The 21,439-nt window shown below is 37.2% G+C and overlaps 1 protein-coding gene across 8 annotated transcripts in view; it reads left to right on the plus strand.

The window, feature by feature from the left end:
* Positions 1–412: 412 nt before the first annotated feature.
* fryb (furry homolog b (Drosophila)) overlaps positions 413–21,439 on the plus strand; it is a 49,133-nt gene continuing 28,106 nt past the window's right edge. For 3 of the 8 annotated variants that reach the window (XM_015038897.1, XM_015038900.1, XM_015038901.1), the window contains exons 1-13: positions 414–939; positions 12,165–12,358; positions 13,193–13,246; positions 13,392–13,531; positions 14,169–14,259; positions 15,420–15,499; positions 15,583–15,663; positions 17,067–17,235; positions 17,554–17,646; positions 17,842–17,940; positions 19,292–19,393; positions 20,565–20,668; positions 20,861–20,969. In XM_015038897.1, the coding sequence (XP_014894383.1) occupies positions 693–939; positions 12,165–12,358; positions 13,193–13,246; positions 13,392–13,531; positions 14,169–14,259; positions 15,420–15,499; positions 15,583–15,663; positions 17,067–17,235; positions 17,554–17,646; positions 17,842–17,940; positions 19,292–19,393; positions 20,565–20,668; positions 20,861–20,969 (1,563 nt within the window). In that variant the 5' untranslated portion in view covers positions 414–692. Of the gene's footprint in view, positions 940–5,800; positions 6,103–9,546; positions 10,375–12,164; positions 12,359–13,192; positions 13,247–13,391; positions 13,532–14,168; positions 14,260–15,419; positions 15,500–15,582; positions 15,664–17,066; positions 17,236–17,553; positions 17,647–17,841; positions 17,941–19,291; positions 19,394–20,564; positions 20,669–20,860; positions 20,970–21,439 lie in introns of those variants that run through there. The other 5 variants (XM_015038899.1, XM_015038898.1, XM_015038902.1 and 2 more) reach the window with 4 other exon arrangements.

A 21,439-nucleotide genomic window follows, 5' to 3' on the forward strand; every position in this document is an offset into this window, starting at 1 on the left:
AAAAAAAACAGTGAGCAGAAGGCGGTAGCTATGAAATGGAAGAGGGGGGAAAAAAACTCTAGAAGAACCACCCAAACTTTCTAAGCCACCCAATCAGGTTGCTCGCTTGGAACTGGATCCCTCCCATGTTCACCACCTGAGAGCAAAGAAACACAGCTGTGCCTCACAGAATGAAAAGACTGAGAAAGAAAGCAAGAAGAAACTGAAGAACTAGAGAGAGCAAAAGCTGGGTTTTTGAAGACAGTGAAACATCTTGGAAAAATAAAAATTGCTTTTCAAAAAAGCAAGACTATGAAAGAGCGTTTGGAGTCTGAAACAAGAACATAGAAAAGCGACTCTAGAGAGAAGAATCTGAATCTTCGGAAGATCTTTGTATCTGCAACAAGACTGTGAGCTCACCGTTGCCGGATTGAATGAACTCATCGTAAAGGAAAGATACCATAAGAGGAAACTGGATATCAAAATGTGGACAAAGAAGAAACGAAGAGAGTGAAGAAAGGTTTTAGAACTTCTTGATTTTCTAACACATTTCTGGAGGTTTTTTTTGTTTTGTTTTGTTTATTTTTTTCTGTTGGAACTTAATGTTGAACCATGTAGTATCTGTTTGCCAGCTCTGAAAAGGGCTTCATTTTGAATATTGACTTCTGGGAGCAGATTGATCTCCAGCACCTTGTGTTGCTGACGATACAGACATGTCTGTAGAGGATGAGAGATGCACTAACAGCCTTAAGGATCAAAGCGGTTCTTCCAATCCCAGTAATGGTCAATTGCCGAAGGAAGGTTCAGACCCGGTAGTTCCCATCCAGAACCAAAGCCATGATGGGATTGTCCTGGATCGCATTGCCTCTTTGTCACCGGACACATTTGACCGCAGCGACTTCAAAGGGAGATTTTCAAAGATCCAACTTAGATCCAGAAAGAGGACAAGGATCTTTGCAGGTAGGTGAACACATGCTGTGATGGGTTCTGTTTTAGTTCACCCTGGTAACAACCCTTATAAATATGGAATCTTTTTTTCTGAAAGATTTTCTGAGGGAGAAAACTAAAAAAATTGGTCCGCACCTAAAATAGTGATCCTGAACTCACCAAATGGAATGTGAATATGCAAGTTTTTCCCAGCAAAGAATGTGAAGAAGTCGGTGATCTATTGCTACCTTCAGACCCTCTCTGTCTCTACATGTCTGCCGTAAGACCTAAGGGTTAGCAAGTCTTTGTTGGGACTTTTGTATGCTCTTTGAGACCATTTTTGTTTTGAGAAGACAGACTATTATTACTTCACCAATAATCAGAGGTAGAAGGAGTGTTGTTTGGTGGTCTAAACCAGCTTGTAGTGTCATGTCCAAGCACCTCTAAACAGCTTCAAAGTTTCTTTTTACAAGGTCCAGCAAATATTAATAAATAGATTATACTGAGTAGAATTGAAATGTTGTTTTGAGTGCAGGACTTCTTTGGTTTACCCACATATGCCACATACATTGTTGCTTTTGTCATTTGTTAGCAACATGTGTGGTACACATGTTGCTTTTGAAAAGAATTGTATATCAATGCCTGAACTTGTAACATTTTAGCATCAATTTATTACCAGGAAAAAAAGAGAGAACCCATTTTTCCTTTTAGAACCTTATGAGTTAACTTTGCTGCAATTCCATCCATTCACAGAAAGAAATAGGTAAAATGAGGAATAACCAAGTGTAAAGCCAAGTGCTTTTTTTTTAGTAAACCTGTACCATCATTTCAGAGATTATTTAAAAAGAGTAGTGTGGATGTAAAGTGAAGATAATTTAGAATATTTGTGTAAGTGGAAAAAAGGGTCAAATTAATTTTGTCCCCTTAGTGGAAATTAACAAAACTTCAAAAGAAGAGTGAAAATGTGTGCAGTTAAAAGTGGAAGGGAAATTTTGGGCTGAAGTAGTGCCTGTGCAGCAGAGTACCACCTGCACAAACACTTCTTTCAGAAAGGAATTAACAGCGTCTTAGAAATAATTGAGCAGGAAGGTTAAAATGGTCAAATTCTCAAAACAAGAAATGCTATGAAATTGAATATTGTGGGGCTTCTCTGCTGTGGGAGTATGGACCCCCGAGGCTTTGATGTGAAAGAGACAAGTATGCCTGGCATGAAAACTTCTCTCACTCAGACATTCTTCAGAACAGTGACCTATTGGATCAACCCAGCTGTGTCAGTGAGACACTACTGTGTGAACTGTAAACCTTAAACACTCTCTCTTGGGATGTGTGTACCATTTCACTCCCACGCTGTTGTGATGTTTGAACAAATATTCCTGACAATTATTCAAAGAAATTCTAATAGATAACATGTCAACAAGAAATGAGTATTGTTGCGTTTAATCTATTTCATTGGTTTGGTCAAAAGATTAAGAGCTCGCAAGCAACTGTTTCCAGCATAGCGATGTTTTTACTTTCTTCTTACCCTGTGACATTGTAAGTTAAAACACAAGCTAGTTGTGTTTTCACTTAATTAAAACACAATTAGGTTTTAATTGTGTTTTTAGGTAAATACCACTTCAACATTTTTTATTTACAGTGCAGCCTGATAGTAACTTGATAGACTCCCAGAGTAACTAATTCATTTATTTGCAACCCTGAAGATGTGCCACAAGTCAGTGCTTTGACCAAGAAGGACTGACCATCCTCCCTTATGGTGGATGTATAGTATAGATAGTGAGTGTAAACTAATAAAGGCAGGAATCATTTACTCATTGAATAGCGCTCTTTACAACACATGTAACTCAGTTGCACTTAGCAGGTGAGTAAATTGCTTTTAAATTAAACAATAATTTTTACAAGAAATATAAAATAATTTTAAAAACCCTTATTCTTCCGTTTTTAAACTTCAGAATGAAACCATTTCATTCAACGGCTGATTAATTGGGAATGAATCAGATGACCATAATGATTCTTTCCAATTTTTTTAAATGAACATTTAGTCCATCTTTAATTTGAAGTTGAGTGAATGTGCACTACAATTCGTGTTTGTTAATTTGTCCCTGTATATATGATCATATGTACACATGCGTGCATGTGTGTTTGGAGGAATCACATTCCAGCAGCTGGCATGCCCAGGCCTCTGCTCAGAATGTGAGGAATCCCATGAGTTTTGCAAGGGTGAGTGCATTTTTTTTTTTGTTTATGATTTTCCTTTCTATCCCAAAATATGGGTGTAGCTGTTACTAGCTATAAGCAGATTTTCTTCTATTCTCACAGTTTTCTATTCATTTGAATAGATTTTCCTATCTTGTGTTGCTTTGGGTGAACTCCAATGAGTATTTCCCATTTACACCTTTCTCTGTATGTGAAAACACTTGCTCCATCTAGTACAGCAAAAGATTTGCATCTTAATTTGAAAATGTCTCTTTTTTTAGTATGAGGAAACGCTGCATCGCAGGGAGTTTTTTTCTTCTTGCAAAACATGTGCATTTGTCAGTATGTTACTTTTAAAGTAAAAAAAAAAAAAGCATTTTCCATAAATCCCAAAAATTAACAGTACATTATCATCTTCAGTGTGAGAAACACACACACAAAATGCAATTCTTTATAGAAATTTTGTGGTTAGCGCTGTAGTCGGAGGCATTTTGATTCATATGTCTACTCTGAAAACATGCATGCCAGGTTAATCAATCACTCTAAATCTCCTTAAATACTGAGGGTTAGTCTGTGAGATCATAGTTGTTTGTTTTATGTGTCTCCTTATTTACCTTGTGGTTGACTAAAGACACGTTTACTCTGTACCTGCTTCTTACCCATTGAGTGCTGGGAAAGGTAAACACTCCCAACCCTTAGAAGATTTAAATGTATGGACAAAGACGAGAGAGTGAACTTCAGTAGATTATAACAATCTCTGAGTATGACTGACGTAACAATAACAATATTATTGCAATGGTTTCACAATGGGATTTGCTGATAGTATTTTCTCCGTGACTGTAGCAAAGTAAACATAATTTCCAGACCAGACTCAGTTTGCGGAGGTTCCCTGCTGTATCTCTACTCCTCTGAGATCAGGCTCTAATTGTCTCTTAATGTGAATCAGGCCATTCTGTGCTCCGTAGCCCTCCTGTGGGCAGCAGCTTTCAAGATGCTCTATATTATATGTGTCCCCTCGTCCCATACTCGTATACTCATTGTCCTTTCTCCCTTTAACATGTCCTGTGGCACTTCTGCAGCTCAGGATGTTGTGAAGACCCTAATTATGCATCGCGTATCCACACGTTTGATCACCTTACCTTTACTTTACAGTTTGACTGTGAGTATTGAATGTAAGAAAGCAAAAGGAGAAACATTTAGTTGATTTTCTGTATAACTGATCAGTTATTTCACTCTCATATGCTTCAACTATATTAATAGAGAATAATTGAGACTGGCAAATGACATTTTCTGCCTTTAAAGAGTAAAAGTAATGAAAAAAAGTTATATAATCACTTTAGTTATGGCTTTTGAATGTCTGTGACTATTTTTTGCTTAATTGGCCTTGACTGGTGATTAGATAAAAATGTTGTCTGTTTTCATTCAGTGAATGCCCCCTAACTAGGAGACTTAAAGTTGCTAGTTTTGAGTTTCTGTGAGTAGTTTAAAATGTAGTCAGGGTAAGTACAGAGATAATATGCTAATTTAAAGGAAACTGTTTTCTACAAAAGCATGTTGAAACACATTTGCAGTTTATTTAGACTCCGACTAGATGGAGCACAGCAATGCTACTTGATATTAACCTTTTGAGCTTCCAACCTTTCTTTAACTGTGGTAATCACTTCAATAAGAAGGTAAAGACACTTGAAATGTCTGTACTCTAATAATTTTTGCTTTAAAATATGAGTAAAACCCTTACTTATCAAGTCATCCGACTCTTACGCACTTGGAACGATGTTGCCTTTGCTTCTAGTGTAAATAATTAATGATCATTTATAACATAAAGGCAAAAACATGATGCTCATTTATCTCCTATAAATGCTTTAGAGATTAGAAATTGCTCCCAAGATTTTTATCTTTAAGAGCCAGATTTTCCATACTCAGTTATAGATTTCATTTAGTTACCATTCTGTCACTGGCTTATTTTTTTCTTTTTAAAAAGCAGTGGCTTTTTAAAACCATTAAGCATCCCCTTCGAACCCGTCCACGCAAAAATCACTCTACTTGATCCTTCTAAGTGTGAAGTAATTTTTTAATGTTTCATTTTAGTGTTATAGTTAAATCATGTCCTTTTTATAGGGGCTTTATTTTTTTTTCTTGAAGAAGCAAGGACTTGTCAAGACCCAACTGAACCTTATTATAATTTTTTTTCCAATATAGAAACATAATATTAAAATATTTTGTATCCTACTGGAGAAAGTCAATATGTAAAATAACAGAACATCCAGTTACAGCTTGTATGTGATGTCTATGTGAGGCAGTGATGACAAAAAGGTTCTGTTATTGGCTATAGGCTGATTTGATCTGCCTGTCACTGTTTCACTTCGCTCTCATTGGCTTATAATGCTCATAGCATACTTATGGTACATATCTATATATACTGAATCATCTTCATCCCATTTTCTTCTCTTTATGCATTGTGTATTACTCGGTGGTTTTCTCATTCCCAACTTGCCCTGCTTGTATTTTTTTATGTTTCCTCCAATTCGGTGATTTATGCTCTCTGTTGTCCTCTCACTACCTCCTTCTCACCCTCGCTCTCTCCTCCCTCTAAGAGGATTGGCCGCTTGCGTCTGCTAACATCTGTGTATCACTGTCCTGAGAGAGCAAAACAGAGAGGGGATGGGGGGTGTAAGCTAACAATATAGCAACACAGAGCTCAGCCAGGGCTGACATACACTTTCATTGCTCGTGCGTACACGCACTCAAAGCAACAGACAGCCGCAACATCCGCATCGCTCACTGCCCACCTGCATCGTCCTCCCTCTCTCTCCTTGCCTCTTCGCTCCGTCAACTCCTCCTCCTCTCACTCGCTTCTGTCTCAGCGTCTCATCCTGCCGTCCTGTTCCCCCACTGCTGTCTGTCACCGTGGCGACCTAGCCTCTGCAGCCATGGCGACCAGCCAGCAAGATTCGGGGTTCTTTGACATCAGCCTCAAGTCTCTGCTCAAGTCTTTAGGAGGCAGTGAGTACAGCTAACAGATGACAGTTGCTGTTGCCTTTATGCCGGACAAATGCCTGACACATAGCAGTGATAGACTTATAAGCTGTCAGTGGGTCCTGCAGTTTACAGACTCTGCTTTGTTTTTGTGAGTCACAGAAAAGCTGGCAGCTGATCTACCCTTGTCAATATTTGGCGATGTTATGTAATAGAACAATGTTCTGACAAATGCTTTGCAAAAACGATAGCGGTACAAGTGTAAGGTACATGTTATTTCTCAGTAGTTTTCAACAGAAATGTCACATCTTATGCTTAGCCAACAGAGAGGAGCTTCCTGGCTTTGTTATAATCACAGCATAACAGATTTGGATCCTAACATACTTGTCTGTCCACTGAAGTTTTTATGCTATTGGCATTCTAAGAGAATCCCGAGCCTCTCTCAGTTTCCTTGTTCTTGTTTACTAAACAGAACTGCTCTCACTCTGAGGCAGTCAGAAGTGAACACCCAGCAGCATCCTCCTTCAGTTTCTGTTGGACACAGTGTTCCTCAGCCTGGCAACGGTGGGTTTGTTAATCTGAACAATCACAATAAGCAGAAAGCATCCCTGTGTTATTGCCCCAATGGGACTCATTGTCAGCCGCCTGCAGTTTGTCATCACCGTGTCATTAGTTGTTATGCTGTTAATGTTGAGGATGCAGAGATTAACCAAGCGGTTTGTGCTGGATTGAATTTTGGATATTGATACTAGACTGATGCAAGTTTTTTTTTTTTGTTTTCTTTCTATTTGCTCGTACAGTTTTTATAGGGACACTTCCAGAAGTAAATAGATTTTATGAGAGTGTTTGGCTAAGTTAGCTTAGCGGTCTGGCTCATAAGTTAATTTTCAGATGATGTGATCAGCAATAGCAATCTTTGTTTTTGTGGTTTTTGAATCTATTTTACTTTTTAAAACCTAGTTTAAAAATCTATTTTAATATTTTTTTCTTCTAGACTAAATCACATAAAATATAAGAGTTGTACTGTTACAGAAAAGGAAGGGCTTAAAAGATATTGCCTATTTTTGCATTACAACAAATGTCCCTATCAGATTCCTACTAAACTCAAGAAATGGCATTAACATACATCCTTGTAGCTGATGCTTCAATAGATTAATAGTAGTGAGAGCTCTTAGTTAAGATATATTATAAATTTAGGAAAAAAGTCAAATCTTTGAACCTATCTGCACTGATGATGGGGAAGTTGTTTGGCCATTTGGATTTATTGTTGATGTTTCTTTTAAATGTGTTTTAAGGTCCATGTTGAAGTAAGAGCTGCAGGAAGAATATGTAGAGAACATTTTAAAAGAAATCATTCTGTTTGGTGTGAGATATATTTGAACATTAAAGTTATAAATAGTTTTAGCTTTTGGACTAAACTCGAAAGTCAACAGAATAATAAACACACCTTGAAGGCTAAAAATGCTGGAAGCATTGAATATTATCAGCCAAAATCGAAGACAAATAGCTGACTTCATCAAGTTGAACTTGTCAGATCTCATGCCACTGGGCCCATCCCAATACATCAGATAGACTACATAGCTGAAAATTTTCAGATTTAACAGGCTAGCTTTTATTAGCTTTCATTTCACCAATTTAAGTAACTGTTACTTACCAGGACAAATGTACATTTCATGTAGGAGTTCTGATTTCCAAATGTAATTAAAGTACATTACTGACTGTCTATTATTTAATTCATCATCCAACAACACAACACAACTTGCAAGATTGCCTGACTTTGTAGCTCGCAGCCAGCTTTCTTTTCCAGCAGCAGCCAGGTTAGGCTCTGTTGGGTCTTGTCAAGGGCAGTTAAATTGTGCTTGTTGTTATTCTCTCTGCTGTTAGACATGACTCACCTCTGGCTGTTACCTAGAAACTGACAGAAATTTGCAAAAACATCCACAGGATCAATCATTTTTGTAGATCGAGAAACATTTTGGGAGGCTTTTAAACACCCAGATTAACATCTTATCCATGGTTATAACACGTGAGGCATCATCCAGGTACACTGTGCATTAGTCTTTACAAAATTAATAAACTGATTAAATTGTATTTTCTTTGTTGTTTTTATACGTGTAATTTTAGGGTTGCACCAAACAATCGTCCAGTCAGAAACAAACTAACAAAAAAATATTTTACCGTTTAGATAATGTACCATAACTCAGTTCCACAAGGTTGTGGAAGCAAAAAAACAATCTTTAGTCTGGATGTTGCTGAGGGTAGGGAACTCAAAGTTAGCCTTGTAACCATGTTTCCAGGTAAGAGAGGCATTTATGATTAAGTCCAATGAATTTTAATCATGTAAGAAGATATTTTCATAGAAACAGCTTTTTACTACATTTTTAAATATATCTGGGGTTTCATTCAGGCTGGGAGACAGAGAGTGAAAGCGAGACTTAACAGATAAGAAGGTTGAACGAAGTACAGTAAAGTTGCTGTTTTAGTGGTAGGTGACAGTAACGGTGATAAAGACAATCTTTAAAAATAAATATGATAAATGGCAGCATATGGAATGACAAATATTGAAGCATTTTGCTGAATTAAAGCATGATTGGAACCAGTTGTGTAAATTTGATTTGTGATATTTAATATGCACTCTTAAACGGTACTGTAAATACTGCTGCTGTGTTTTTTTACACCAACATAATTCTAGTTAAGAAAGTATCATTTGTTCACTTGAAATCCATTATGTTCCAGAATCCTTATGTTTATAGAAATGTTTGAATTGAGGTGTTATTTCTTAATTACTTTTTATTTTAATTTGTTTTTATGTTTGTATTGAAACACATGGTATTTTGATAAAGACATCCAAAATATCAAATACCTTTTTGTTTATTATTGAACATTTTTTGAGTTTTTCTTGATGCATACTGCGTTCCATCATACTTTGTATCTTTCTTGCTCAGACAATATTTTAGACGAAGCAGCAAAATATAGTTAAACATGTACATTATGTACTGTTCAGAGTTTGTGTTGAATCATCCCTTGAATGCTGAATCATGCAAATCCCTGTGCTTGTCTGTCTGTTAGAGACATGTTTATGCTCTTTTCTAATCTTCTCTCCTCTTGCTTTTTCTGACACACTCCTGTACAGTACACACAGTTAAGTTCACATTGGCAGACACCTTACAGTTATATAATTTGGAAGCCCTAATGGATTAATTTGCTTGGAGTCAACCTGTTTTTTGCTAAATGAGATAAGTGCAATTTACTTTGAAGATAAGCCATGTTAAGTTGTTTGACTTCCGCCAATTTCCACATCTGTTTTTATTTCTTTATGTGTGTTTTTGTGAGTGTGCACTTGTGTATGAGTAGGGGTCAGTGGGAGTGGTGGGTATGTAAGAGAGTGACCGCCAACCATCTATATATAGCGCCTCCCTCCTCCCCTTGGCTCTCTCTCTGAACAGTGTTGAAATTCCAACCCAACTCTTCTGGTCGGAACTTCACAAGGATAAGATTCTGCTTAACTGCTCCAGACAACTTGAAGACAGCCACTTTTAGAGAATCGCTTCATTTGGCTTCTTCATTCCAATGGGATTCAAGGATTCAAAAGTCACAGGAACTACTGTTCAGAGACGAGGTGGCAGGTCAGAGGCCGAACAGAAGCTAAAGTAGGAACTGACAATTTGACTGTGGACTCATATAACTGACAGGCATGAGGCCCTGGACAGCCTCTGATCTTACCAAACATTTGGAAATATTCTCAATCCCTGTTTGTAGAGACACCTGTCAACAAAATTAGTTTGCACTTGCATTTTTTTTTTGTGTTTTAAAAGGACACCTTGATGCCATCGTCTCTTCTGAGACTGGGACTCTTTGAGATCTGAGGCGTCAAGCAACATTCACGTGGGAAGTGTCAATCTGGCTTTTTCCGGTCTGGAATATCATTTGGATTAAATTCGGGATAGACCTGTCAATCCAATTTTTGTGACACCTTTTTGCTCAATTTGGTCAAAGATGGAGCTTCACATTTTCAGCTTTGGTTAAACCGACCAAGAATTAAAAACAGACATTAAGATGATGTCTGTGATTTCCGATGTGGTAGATTATTTGGGTAGTAAAGAAAAATACTGTCTTGCAAGAAATTACATTTATAAAATTATGGAAGCTGACTTTTACTTTCAGTAAAGTCCAGTTGCTCCTCCGTCCTACTACTTTGTCCCTTTTCCTACACTGTGCCTGTGCCTTTTGTCATTTACAACATGGAAGTCCCAACCAAATGGAGTAGAGCTAGTGTCATCAGCTTCATCAAAGGCCTTGGTAAGCTTGCATGGCCGTACATTCATATGTACACGTGTGTGCATCCTGTGAGTGCTCAGGTTTCATCCAAACGGATGGTTGTATGAGGACAAGGGGGCTGTGCACCCAGGGAGTTAGTTTTCACCTCTCCACTGAGTCAGGTCACATGGTCATGGAAGGTCAATTAAGACCTGACATTGTTGTTATCTGATACTGTATGTGTAGGCCCAGGCCTTCTTGACATATGATAAATCATCAGGAGCTCAACATGAGGATAAATCCTCTTCATGGTGTGAGGAATGTTAATACTCTTTTCAGTGTAATCTCAGAACATACCTCTTTTTCGTACATTTTTCTCTAATAGTTCTGACTTTTTTCTGTCCGTTTATTTTCTCTTCTCTTAAAAGCTAATGGTGTCCAGGCTTAACAGTGATGTAATCATGAGTGGGAATGAACTTCGGTTTAAAGTGATGTCTCTTTTTTTTTCTCCATCTGTCCATGCTAACGTGTTTCACTGTTAAACTTGGACAACAAAATGCATTCTTAGATAGAGCAGATTTTCACTTGGTAGGAAAAGTTTGATCAAATGACAGATTAAGCTTAAACATTAAAGGCCAGTGTTTTGACTTTTTATTCAAAAAGCAAAAATTATATTCAACATCCTATACTGAGACAGTCCAAACCGGCTTGTATTCATACTGTTGTCTTATTCTGATCACAAAATTCATCGTATTTTAAACACATTTTATGTAAGCGACCGACATAAATATGTGGCATTATTCTGAACTGGACAATAAAGAATGCACATTTTAAAAATCTGAACATTTTTATTTATAGTAATAAATTTAACGCAATTTATTATTTGTTAAAATAATAAATTGCATATTTATCACCTTTGCAGTACCCGTGACCACGTGTTGTCTTACATATGTTCAGCCTATTGGATGGAGTCTCACAAAAGTTGATGCTCACACCTGACACTGATTGAGGTACCTAACAGTGAGGAAAATTGGGATCTGTTGCTACTGATATTGTCAATATTTAGTACTTCTGGGTGATCTTCAAATAACCTGAAGGCCTAACATGCATTTGTGTTCCCAATTTTCTTACAAAAACAAGTCAGATTTAATTAATTACATTTATGAACATCAAATTTCAAGCCTTGCCACACATTGGATTCTTTGACTAGGCAAATCTGTTGTAACTTTGAGTTCATGTTTAGAGTTGTTGTTCTGTTGGAACCAAGAACAACAACTTAACTCTAAATTTTCAGACTCTAAACAAGTCTGAAAATTTTCTCAGCCTCTCACAGGTTTTTCTTGATATTACCGTAATTTCAATTACTTAGCTTCTATAAATATTATATTTGTGGAGTAGACAACTATTAATTGTCATGCCAACAGAAGATATTGTGCAACCTCAACCACGGATCGCTGCAGCTCATCCACCTGTCAGTTCTTTGTACCTTAATTAATGCTTCCTTGCTCAGCCTGTCAGTTTTGTTAGACAGCCATGTCCTGCTGGGTTGGCAGTTTTTCCATGTCCTTCCTATTATTTGATCATGAACAGTGATGAGATGTTCAAAATGTGAGAAATTGTTTTAGAACCTCATGCTGCTTTGCACTTCTTCAAAACTGTTTTCCTGTGTCCCTTGGTCTTCATTCTGTTCTTTGTTCACCAGTATTCTCCAAAATACCTTCAAGCCCTTTAAAGAACAACTGTTTTTACTTTTGCAAGGCAACAAAATATAGCCCAGTTGGAAGTAAGTATACGGTAAAAATATGTTATAATTATTTTATTTGTTTCCTCAGCTTCTCCAGCGGGACTGAAGCAACCAGTCCCACCAGCCAGTGGAACGTTGGGAGAGAGGAAGGGTCCAGTCGTCATGGCGCCTGTTAACGTAGATCCTGAGAGCAAGCCGGGCGAGTTTGTCCTTAAAAGCTTGTTTGCAAACTTCACCTTGCTCTCCGAACGCAAGATTCGCATCATCATGGCGGAGCCGCTGGTGAGTGAGTTTAGATTGATTTTTCCCATACAGGTTTGTTTCTACTTTTTCTCCCTTTTCGCTCAGGTTACAGAATCAATAAATATGCATTCGGGCCATTTGACTGTGTTATCTAAATCAACTTTTAGGAAGATCTTTATTGACTAATATGGTTCATGACCTGCATCCTAAAATCTTTAGCATCCTGTCTCTTATAAACCACAATCTAACTTGGGGAAGAATTTTCAGTCTTTCTGGTGAAATATTCCAGGATGGACTGAATATAAAAAGGGGGGAAGAATTTAATCAATCACATAAACATTTATTTAGGAATATAGGTGAGCTAATTTGCATATGATGCAAATACCACAGAAACTTCCTCTTTATACATTTACATACCGTAAAAGTAGTTTTGAAGCAGAAGACCCGAGTGATCTGGAAGAGTGATACAATGAAAACATGTCTTTAATGTATCCTATTTTCTGGACTATAAGACACATTTTTTCCCAGAGTTTTGGTAGTCCCGTGATTTATAGTCTTAATGACGTATTTATTGACTCTTGCGTTAAATGTTCATTTATACTGACAGACATAAACCAAGGAGTTAATTCCATCTGTAACCGAAAGAGAGGGGTCACTAATCATTAATTTTGTGCTGCCATGGCAGTCAAAGCTGAAAAGCTGTTTTGGACACTTAACACAGACAATGATCCAGACTTTGTCTAATAATTTCAAAGTTGTGTTATTTTTTCCATAACTTAGCTTTACATTTGCAATTCCTTGTAAAGACAAATTAAGTAATTTGTCCTCGACTCTTTGCTCATTACTGTCTCCTTGGTTTCTACTTATTTCTAGGAGAAGCCTCTTAACAAATCCCTGCAGAGAGGAGAAGACCCACAGTTTGACCAGGTGCGTCTTCCTCATATAGATCTCAACAGTCCTTCCCTTCTGTGCTACCATAAATGTTGATATTTTAGTCATTTATTGTAATATATCAAGTCACAAAAAGAGTGATTCTATATTCCACCTGTTTGTCTGACCTCCTTCTGAGCAGCTGATCAGCACCATGAGCTCTCTGGCGGAGTACTGCCTCCCCTCCATCCTGAAGACTTTGTTTGATTGGTACAAGAGGCAGAACGGCCTTGAAGATGAGTCCCACGAATACAGACCCAGAGCCAACACAAAGTCCAAAAAGTGAGAAAGTAAAAACAGCAAAAACTGTCAGTTTAATGTTTCCTCTTGCTTCGATCATTCACCAAAACTGGAAAGTGTATGGGTAATATTTTTAGCAAAAGTATTTCTAAATGCTTTTTCTGTGTATGGGCATTACTTTTAGAACATTAGGTGACAATGTTCCCTATTGTTTGAAAACAATGTACAAATAGGCTTATTGTCACATTACGCAGATAGGATTTCCCATAACATAATTCATTTAGATGTACCTGCGTCACATCAGTTATTTTTTGTTTGGTCTAATTGTCACTATAAGGCAAAGTGGATTTCCTGTTTAACATGTCAAGATGGTGTCTTTTATATACCCTTTTTGACCTCAGTTTAATGACAAAAATTATTTATTATTATTATTATTTTCCAGAATCTGAAATAAGGAGAACGTTAACTTCACATTAAATTACAAACCAGAAAGCTGCTGCTATTAATTAGTTCTTCTAGGGTGTAGTGTGAACAACCAAATAGAAACATCATAAGTGCTTTTATGTGAATAGAGGTGTAAGAATAGAAGCATTTAAATGGACCCTCTTGCAGGAATCATACTGTAAAAAAACCCAGATGTGACAACTAATCATTGTTTCTCTGACTGTGTGTCCTTTAGTGATGAACAACAGAAGGACTACTTACTGGAGCGGAGGGACCTGGCAATAGACTTCATCTTTTCTCTAGTGCTTATTGAAGTCTTAAAACAGGTGAGGCTCTCTTTAGAGTTTAACTAACTGCTGAGACCTTACTGGATGTCTTCCTAAACTCTGATGTAGCATAGAATCTAAAACAGATTCTATGCTGTTTTCTCATGGGGAAAATTTAGATTTTTTTTTTTCCAGCATTTTCGACACATGGATATGTGATATCACTTTTGACAATTCCAAGAAATCAAAAAACAATAATGTTAAATAATAAGCCTGAATATATAACTTTAAAATGTTGTTTAAATAAGTAGTTGGTGGTGGGAAAACCAACTACTTGTGCACATTAAGTGCACATGATGAGAACGTCCTTAGTCAGCATTTTGAAGCAGGTTTGTCCTGTTTAAACCTGAAACATATAATTCAGAGTGCTTCTTGAACTGGGAGTTAACATCGCAAAACGGCAGAAAGAGCAAAAAGATCGTAGTAATTCATGATCCGAGTAAAGGATCTCCAAATAATTTGAAATCAACTTTTAATAAATTAAAATAGACTACATGTGGATGACATTCAAAACAATTCATAACAGACTGTAAGATGATAAAGGAAGTGTCTAGATTGCTAAAATTTCATGATGGGATGTACAGTAGGTAGTAGTGAAAGTGGTAGGTATTTACAATTCTAAAGAGATTGAACAAAGTTAATTTTTAAACAAGGTTAACTTTTAGTGTAATTATGTCGATTTTCCTTTTAAAGAACTGAAAATGTAATGAAGTGGTGAAGTTGTTTCACAACTATTTATTTGTGTTTCAAACATTCCAATCATATTAAAATATGCATGTTACATCTAAACAATTGGTCAATTTTCCTAACATTAGAAAACCAATGACTCTTATGTTAGTTGGACTAAAGATTTGTTTGCTTAAACTAGCATTTGGCAAGCATTATTTATTGAATAATGTTTGCATTACATTTTAGTCTGATATATTTTGTCTTTACCTTGTGATTTTAATGCAACATTAATAAACAGATTGTTATTGAAAAAGAGAATCTAACGTAGTGAAATAAGCATTAAATAAATAAAATAAAATGTTTTTACTAAATTTACTTTTTTAATTTCACGTTTTTCCTATTGTGTTAATATCTTGTTTTTCTAAATATTTAGTTTTCCATTACAACAGCATCTTAATTTGTAATTCAATAATACATGTATGTTTATTCAGATCCCTCTCCATCCTCTTTTGGATGGACTTATCCAAGAAGTCGTCAATTTGGCTTTCAAGCACTTCAAATACAAAGAAGGGTGAGTAGACTTGGCTTTTACTACATGTGTGTTGTCATCAAACATGATTTACTCTAATCATCCCGATTGTGGTTGATTTTTAGGTATCTTGGGCCCAACACTGGCAACATGCACATAGTGGCTGACCTTTATGCAGAGGTAGTGGGAGTTGTTGCTCAGTCAAGGTACCGGATTTCACTTTTTTGATTATAGTCCAATAATCCCTGTCATGTTAAACCCATTGCCTTATGTGTCAGTGTGGACTTTGTAATTACAGTAGCAACATGACCTCAAGCTAACCCCCATTTTCAGTAGTGACAAATGCTGTCTTACACACTTTAGCACAAGCGCTAAAATTGACAGCCATTTGCTGTGTTCTGTTTGCATGTGTGTATGTCTGTGTTTATACACACATGGATAATAGCGACACTCTAGATGATGACCCTCTAACTCTGTAACGTCTGTAATGAGAGAGTCCATTTTGCTGGAGGTTATTATCATGTAGTGTGGGTTGACAAAGCAGCTCAATGACTGCCACCAGACACAAAGCACACACTCTTTAGCACCATCATTAGTTTAAGTCAACACTCTGAAATCTAGTTGAGCAAACAAAGAATCTCCTCTGTTTGAGTGATAATGTTATACTTTAATAAGCTTCCTAAGTTGAAATCTCATTTCAATTGAAAGCTGGGTGAACAGATCCAAAAGTAACTGTTTTAAAATGTTTTATAGTCATAATCAGCAGGCAGGTAGGGTATTGTTGTTGGGGTTTTTTTAACATGGAACAATATTCTCACTGATAATAAAATAACTATATGGTGGCGCAGGGGTTAAGCACAACCCACATATGGAGGCCTTAGTCCTTGACGCGGCCATCGCATGTTCAAATCCCGGCCGCATGTCTTCCCCTTCTCTCATTACCCACTTTCCTGTCAATTAACTATCAAATTTTCTCTGTCAAAAATATACATATATACACTTGTCTGTCTTGTAAGCAAAGAAAGTAGTCCTCTTTCAGCCAGTTTATGAAAAAGCACAGCATCAAGGGTGGACGAGGGCTCACCAACTGCATGTTCATTACTCTTTACTTCATGCAGAAAAAGAAAAACACTGGCGACTGCATTATTCTTAACAAATCACCCTTGATGTTAAACTTTTATATTGTCGGACCTGTGGCTATTTAAAACCTCGGTCTACTTTGATACTAGAAAGCAGCCGATGCCTATGTGTAGGTTCTTCCCAACAGTGTTGGAACATCTCAGAGTATGTGAGGAAAACACATGTCCTTTTCCCTCTGCATCACCCCTCCAGATTCCTTTCTAAATTTAGGCCAGCAGAGCGCTGTTGGTTAAATGCGTCAGGATCATGTGTAAATACACAAACACACACACTGAGCTCTGACTGAGCATAAAAATAACATGTGTGTGTGCACAGAAATATTAATATGTAAAGAGGTTTTGCTTGTTTTCAGTAATAATTCCAGTAACTGTAACCTCACTTGGGGGAAATGTAGAAATAGCACAGTTTGCTAAAACACCAGAGGCTACAGCAGTTATTCACATCTGGTCACTATTCCCCCCCCTGTCAGGTTCCCAGCAGTGAGGAAGAAGTTCATCTCTGAGCTCAAAGAGCTGAGACAAAAGGAGCAAAGCACGTATGTCCTTCAGTCCACAATCAGCCTCATCATGGGACTCAAATTTTTCCGCATCAAAATGTACCCAGTGGAGGACTTTGAGGCCTCTTTTCAGTTCATGCAGGTAGGTTTCACAAAAACCATTTGCTGACTTTGTTGTTCTTTACATACAATAAAAGTCAGAAAAGCAACAATAACAATCTCAGTGTGTTTACTGACAGTGTCTTACTTAGCATCTGCTGGCATCTGGAAGCTGTGTTAAGCTTCCAGCTGACCACAGTAATCAGCAGTTAGGTGTCTGGTTTGGTTTGCCTTTGATGGCAATTGAGTTGTATGTTTCTAATTTCCTCCAATCATAATGGAGCTGAGATTTGAACTGATGACCTTGCATGAACATGTGTTTCGATCACTGAAGATGTTTCTTGCCTCGTGATGTTGGCAGGAGTGTGCACAGTATTTCCTGGAAGTGAAGGATAAAGACATCAAGCACTCATTAGCTGGACTCTTTGTGGAAATACTTGTACCTGTTGCTGCTGTAAGTGCATTCTGCTTATAAGTTCAGCTACACATCATGTCACATTCTGCTAAAGAGCTTTTCTTACTAAATCTTGCAATTTTGCATCTTTTGTGTTAATATCAAAGAAAATAGGATTCTGTGGTAATGAAGTTATAGTTATGAGGAAAAGTTTTTTTTTCTAAAGAGAACTCTGCATCATTGTTTTTCTCCCAGACTGTGAAGAATGAGGTGAATGTTCCCTGCTTACGAAATTTTGTAGAGAGTTTATACGACACCACTCTGGACCTCTCCTCTAGGAAGAAGCACTCTCTGGTAGGTGTCTGACCATATTCTGTTTCAACACTGCTCATCTCATTTCATCTCTTCTCTATTACCAACAGTTACTTAGAGCACTTATGGTAGCTCTCCAACATGTGGACTTTCATCGGGTTGAGAGATTAAAGAAGGGCAGAGCGATGCAGGGAAAGCTAACTTTTAAAGCCAGTTTGGAATCATTAAACCACATCACGTAGCTAGCTGTTGGAAGCAGCACAATAGATGTAGCAGCACATTTCCAAAAACGTAAAGAAAACATACACTGGTCAGAAATGTAACTTATCTGCTGCCAGTTTTAGCTAATTCTGATTTTACTTTAAGGATGCTAAATAACATCCTATTTGCTGTCTTCATCATACGTAGTTTGTAGTAAAATAAAACATAAATATCTGACAAACGACTGGGGTTCCTGTTATTTGCATCTATTAATGCAAGCATTAAAGCTTCTTACACACTTTGTGCTTTTTCTCAATTCATTTTTAAACATCTTACTAATGGTGAAAAAAATTTGACGTGTTTGAATCTGAGTGAGACTTTTGTTATATTTTTTTTCCCAACCGTCGGATCGTATCCCACGGTTATTTGACTGGCGTAACTGCTAACAAGCAACGTCACAGAGCTGCTTTGTTGTATTGTTGTTGCGTGCTGCTGATAACTGCTGTTTTAGTTATCTACCTGGGTTCGTCGTTCTGCTGCAGCAGACACCCATGTTGTCTGGGATACAGATATGCCACTCCGTTGGTATGCACGCTTATTTCTACAAATTCTCTACATACTGCAGCCAACTTATGCAGTCAAGCTGTTACACACCCTTTTTCAAACAATACTTTTTTTTCCCATGTATTCCCGAATGAGCATTACTGTGCATTCATGCCCACTAATAATAACCTGCAATGACAGATAGCAGAATGGACAGGCATGACAAACATGGCAGCAATGTAGAACATGTCTCTAATTGTTATGGGTTTTACATTTTTGAGAAGCTAAGAATGAGAAGAGGCATTGAAATGGGTTAGAGATTTGGAAAACAAATACCTTCAGTGATGAGAAGTGTCAGGTATATGATGAATTTTAAAGGTAACATTTACAAAACCCTTCAAAAGGAGGTTTTACCTGGACTAACAGGGATCATTTGTAAGACAGAAACTATGTCTGTGCAGTCTGCGTTCAGTAATAACTTAAACTAAACAGCAAGTTCATGATTGTTGTTGTTGATGTTAGTTTTATTGCTGCTTTAATAGAAAATGTGAAATTAGATCTTGGTTTTTTGTTTACTTATTATGATTTTTTTGTAGCGATTCCTCTTCTACATTAATGATCTGTGATGTGATGTCTCTCCCCCTATCAGGCTCTCTATCCTTTGGTGACGTGCCTGCTGTGTGTCAGTCAGAAGCAGCTCTTTCTCAGCCGATGGCATATTTTCCTAAACAACTGCCTCTCAAACCTCAAGGTCAGTTTTCTGCAGAATCATGCAAATGCAGCTTCTAATGCACTGACTTGCAAAAGTATTCACACACCTTGAATTTTTCCACATTTTGACACATCGCAGCCATAAACCTTGATGTATTTTATTGATAGATCAACACAAAGTAGTTCCTATGTGTTAAACTTAAATGCGTTTTTTTGTATCCTGCCATTTTAACTCTGTACTCCCTGAAAAAAAAAAGCCTCTGTTTCAGGTATTGAAGCAAATTTGTTGTACTTCTACCTTTTGATGAAACAGCTTCAGTCAGATTTTTCTATGTGCCGTTTGTTGCTTGAGGTCACGAAACGGAAACATGACAAAATTTTGGAAGAAGCTCTTGCTTGCTAGCTGCTATTTTGAGTTTTGTGCATTTCAATGAGAGACGGTGGGCTGACGTCACTCACCCTATTTACAGGGAGAGGATTGATGAAGAATCCCCTGTTCATTTGGAAGAATCTGTCATCGTGGTGACAGATTTGTCCTTTGCAAAAGAGTGACCAGAAAAAAGATGCCAATGAATTTACTTTTTGCATTTTGCCACAAACTATGTAGTTGTTCTGATCAAATGAGACTGAAATTAAACTTTTTGGCCTACATACAAAACATTGTTGGGCATCAAAATGAAAACACCATCCCTATTGTGAAAACGAATAGGGATGCTGCAGTGCCTTGCTTTTGCAGTAACAGAGCAGTTTATCAGACTTGATGGAGTAAAATGTGTCACTGCAATAAGACAATATATGAGGAGGTTACTTTAAAAGGCTCTAAATCTAGTTTTTCTTTGTTTTGTGATCAATAGCATGTTAACTAACAGTGTGAGGACTGCATGCCACGTTTCTGCCTTTGAAAGAAAGACAGTATGTACACTTAACACACCCAAATACCACGATAGCGCCACCTCCTTTATCTGTAAAATCAGTGTCTGCTGCCTCAAGCAAACCGCGGTAGACTGATATGCAAATGACAAAAAAAACCGTCATAACAAAAGCCTGTAAAACCTCATGGCTAACAGTTATCACTTCCGTGTACAGTAAAAAAAAAACTATGTGCTGCAGGATTTCTTTTTAGGATCCTTTTAGATGGTGTAAATGAAAAGAGATGTGAAATCATCTACACAGTGAAAGATGTTTTTGTGTTTTTCTGCTTGTTAATATAGAACAGAGATCCCAAGATGGCACGTGTGGCTCTAGAGTCACTCTACCGCTTGCTGTGGGTCTACATGATCCGGATAAAGTGTGAGAGCAACACTGCAACCCAGAGGTAACAGTTGTATGTAGTTACAATCCTCAGCATAACTGTAAATCTATTGTCTCGTCTGCATTCTTCTTTTTTGGTATTAATGTGATTTGACTCCTTCCTCTATTTTTCAGCTGTTTTCGTTTCTAGATTCTGTAAAGACGAGACAAAAAAAAAAAATGCTCTTACTAATATTTCTCCGCCTGTCTCTTTTAGCCGTCTGACGTCCATCACCTCCACATTGTTTCCTAAAGGGAGTCGTAGTGTCGTGCCCAGAGACATGCCCCTCAATATCTTTGTCAAGATTATCCAGTTTATTGCTCAGGTGTGTATTGAATAGGTAACTTTTTGTAGTACATTTTGCAAAATGCATTTATCTTAAAAAATGGGCAAGTCTGCATGTTTAGTTTGAAAATGTTAATTCAAGCTACAGTCTCTGAAAAGAGCTCATTATACAGTAAACAGTCTGTTTTGTGAAAACTTTATTGCACTAACACTATTCTTTTTATGTTTGTTCTATAAATACTAACACTTTTCACTAAAGACTACACCCCTGTAGTCTGTAATGTTATTAGTTGTTCATTGAAGAAGTAATTATTTTTCATAATTTCTTTAGGTTTTAGATTGCAATCAAGAAGGTTACAGAAAGTCTAAGACTGTAACCTTAGTCTAAGTCTAAGAGTGATAAGTCTAAAACCCTACATTTTCTTTTTTAAGGAAAAATGTTTAAACAACGATAAGACTGGAGGCACAAATAAAACCAGAAACGACATTTGTAAAAAGGTTGCCTTTTTC

Source organism: Poecilia latipinna, unplaced genomic scaffold, assembly GCF_001443285.1.
Source record: "Poecilia latipinna isolate Pla-1442-1.1 unplaced genomic scaffold, P_latipinna-1.0 Scaffold457, whole genome shotgun sequence".
NCBI lineage: Eukaryota > Metazoa > Chordata > Actinopteri > Cyprinodontiformes > Poeciliidae > Poecilia > Poecilia latipinna.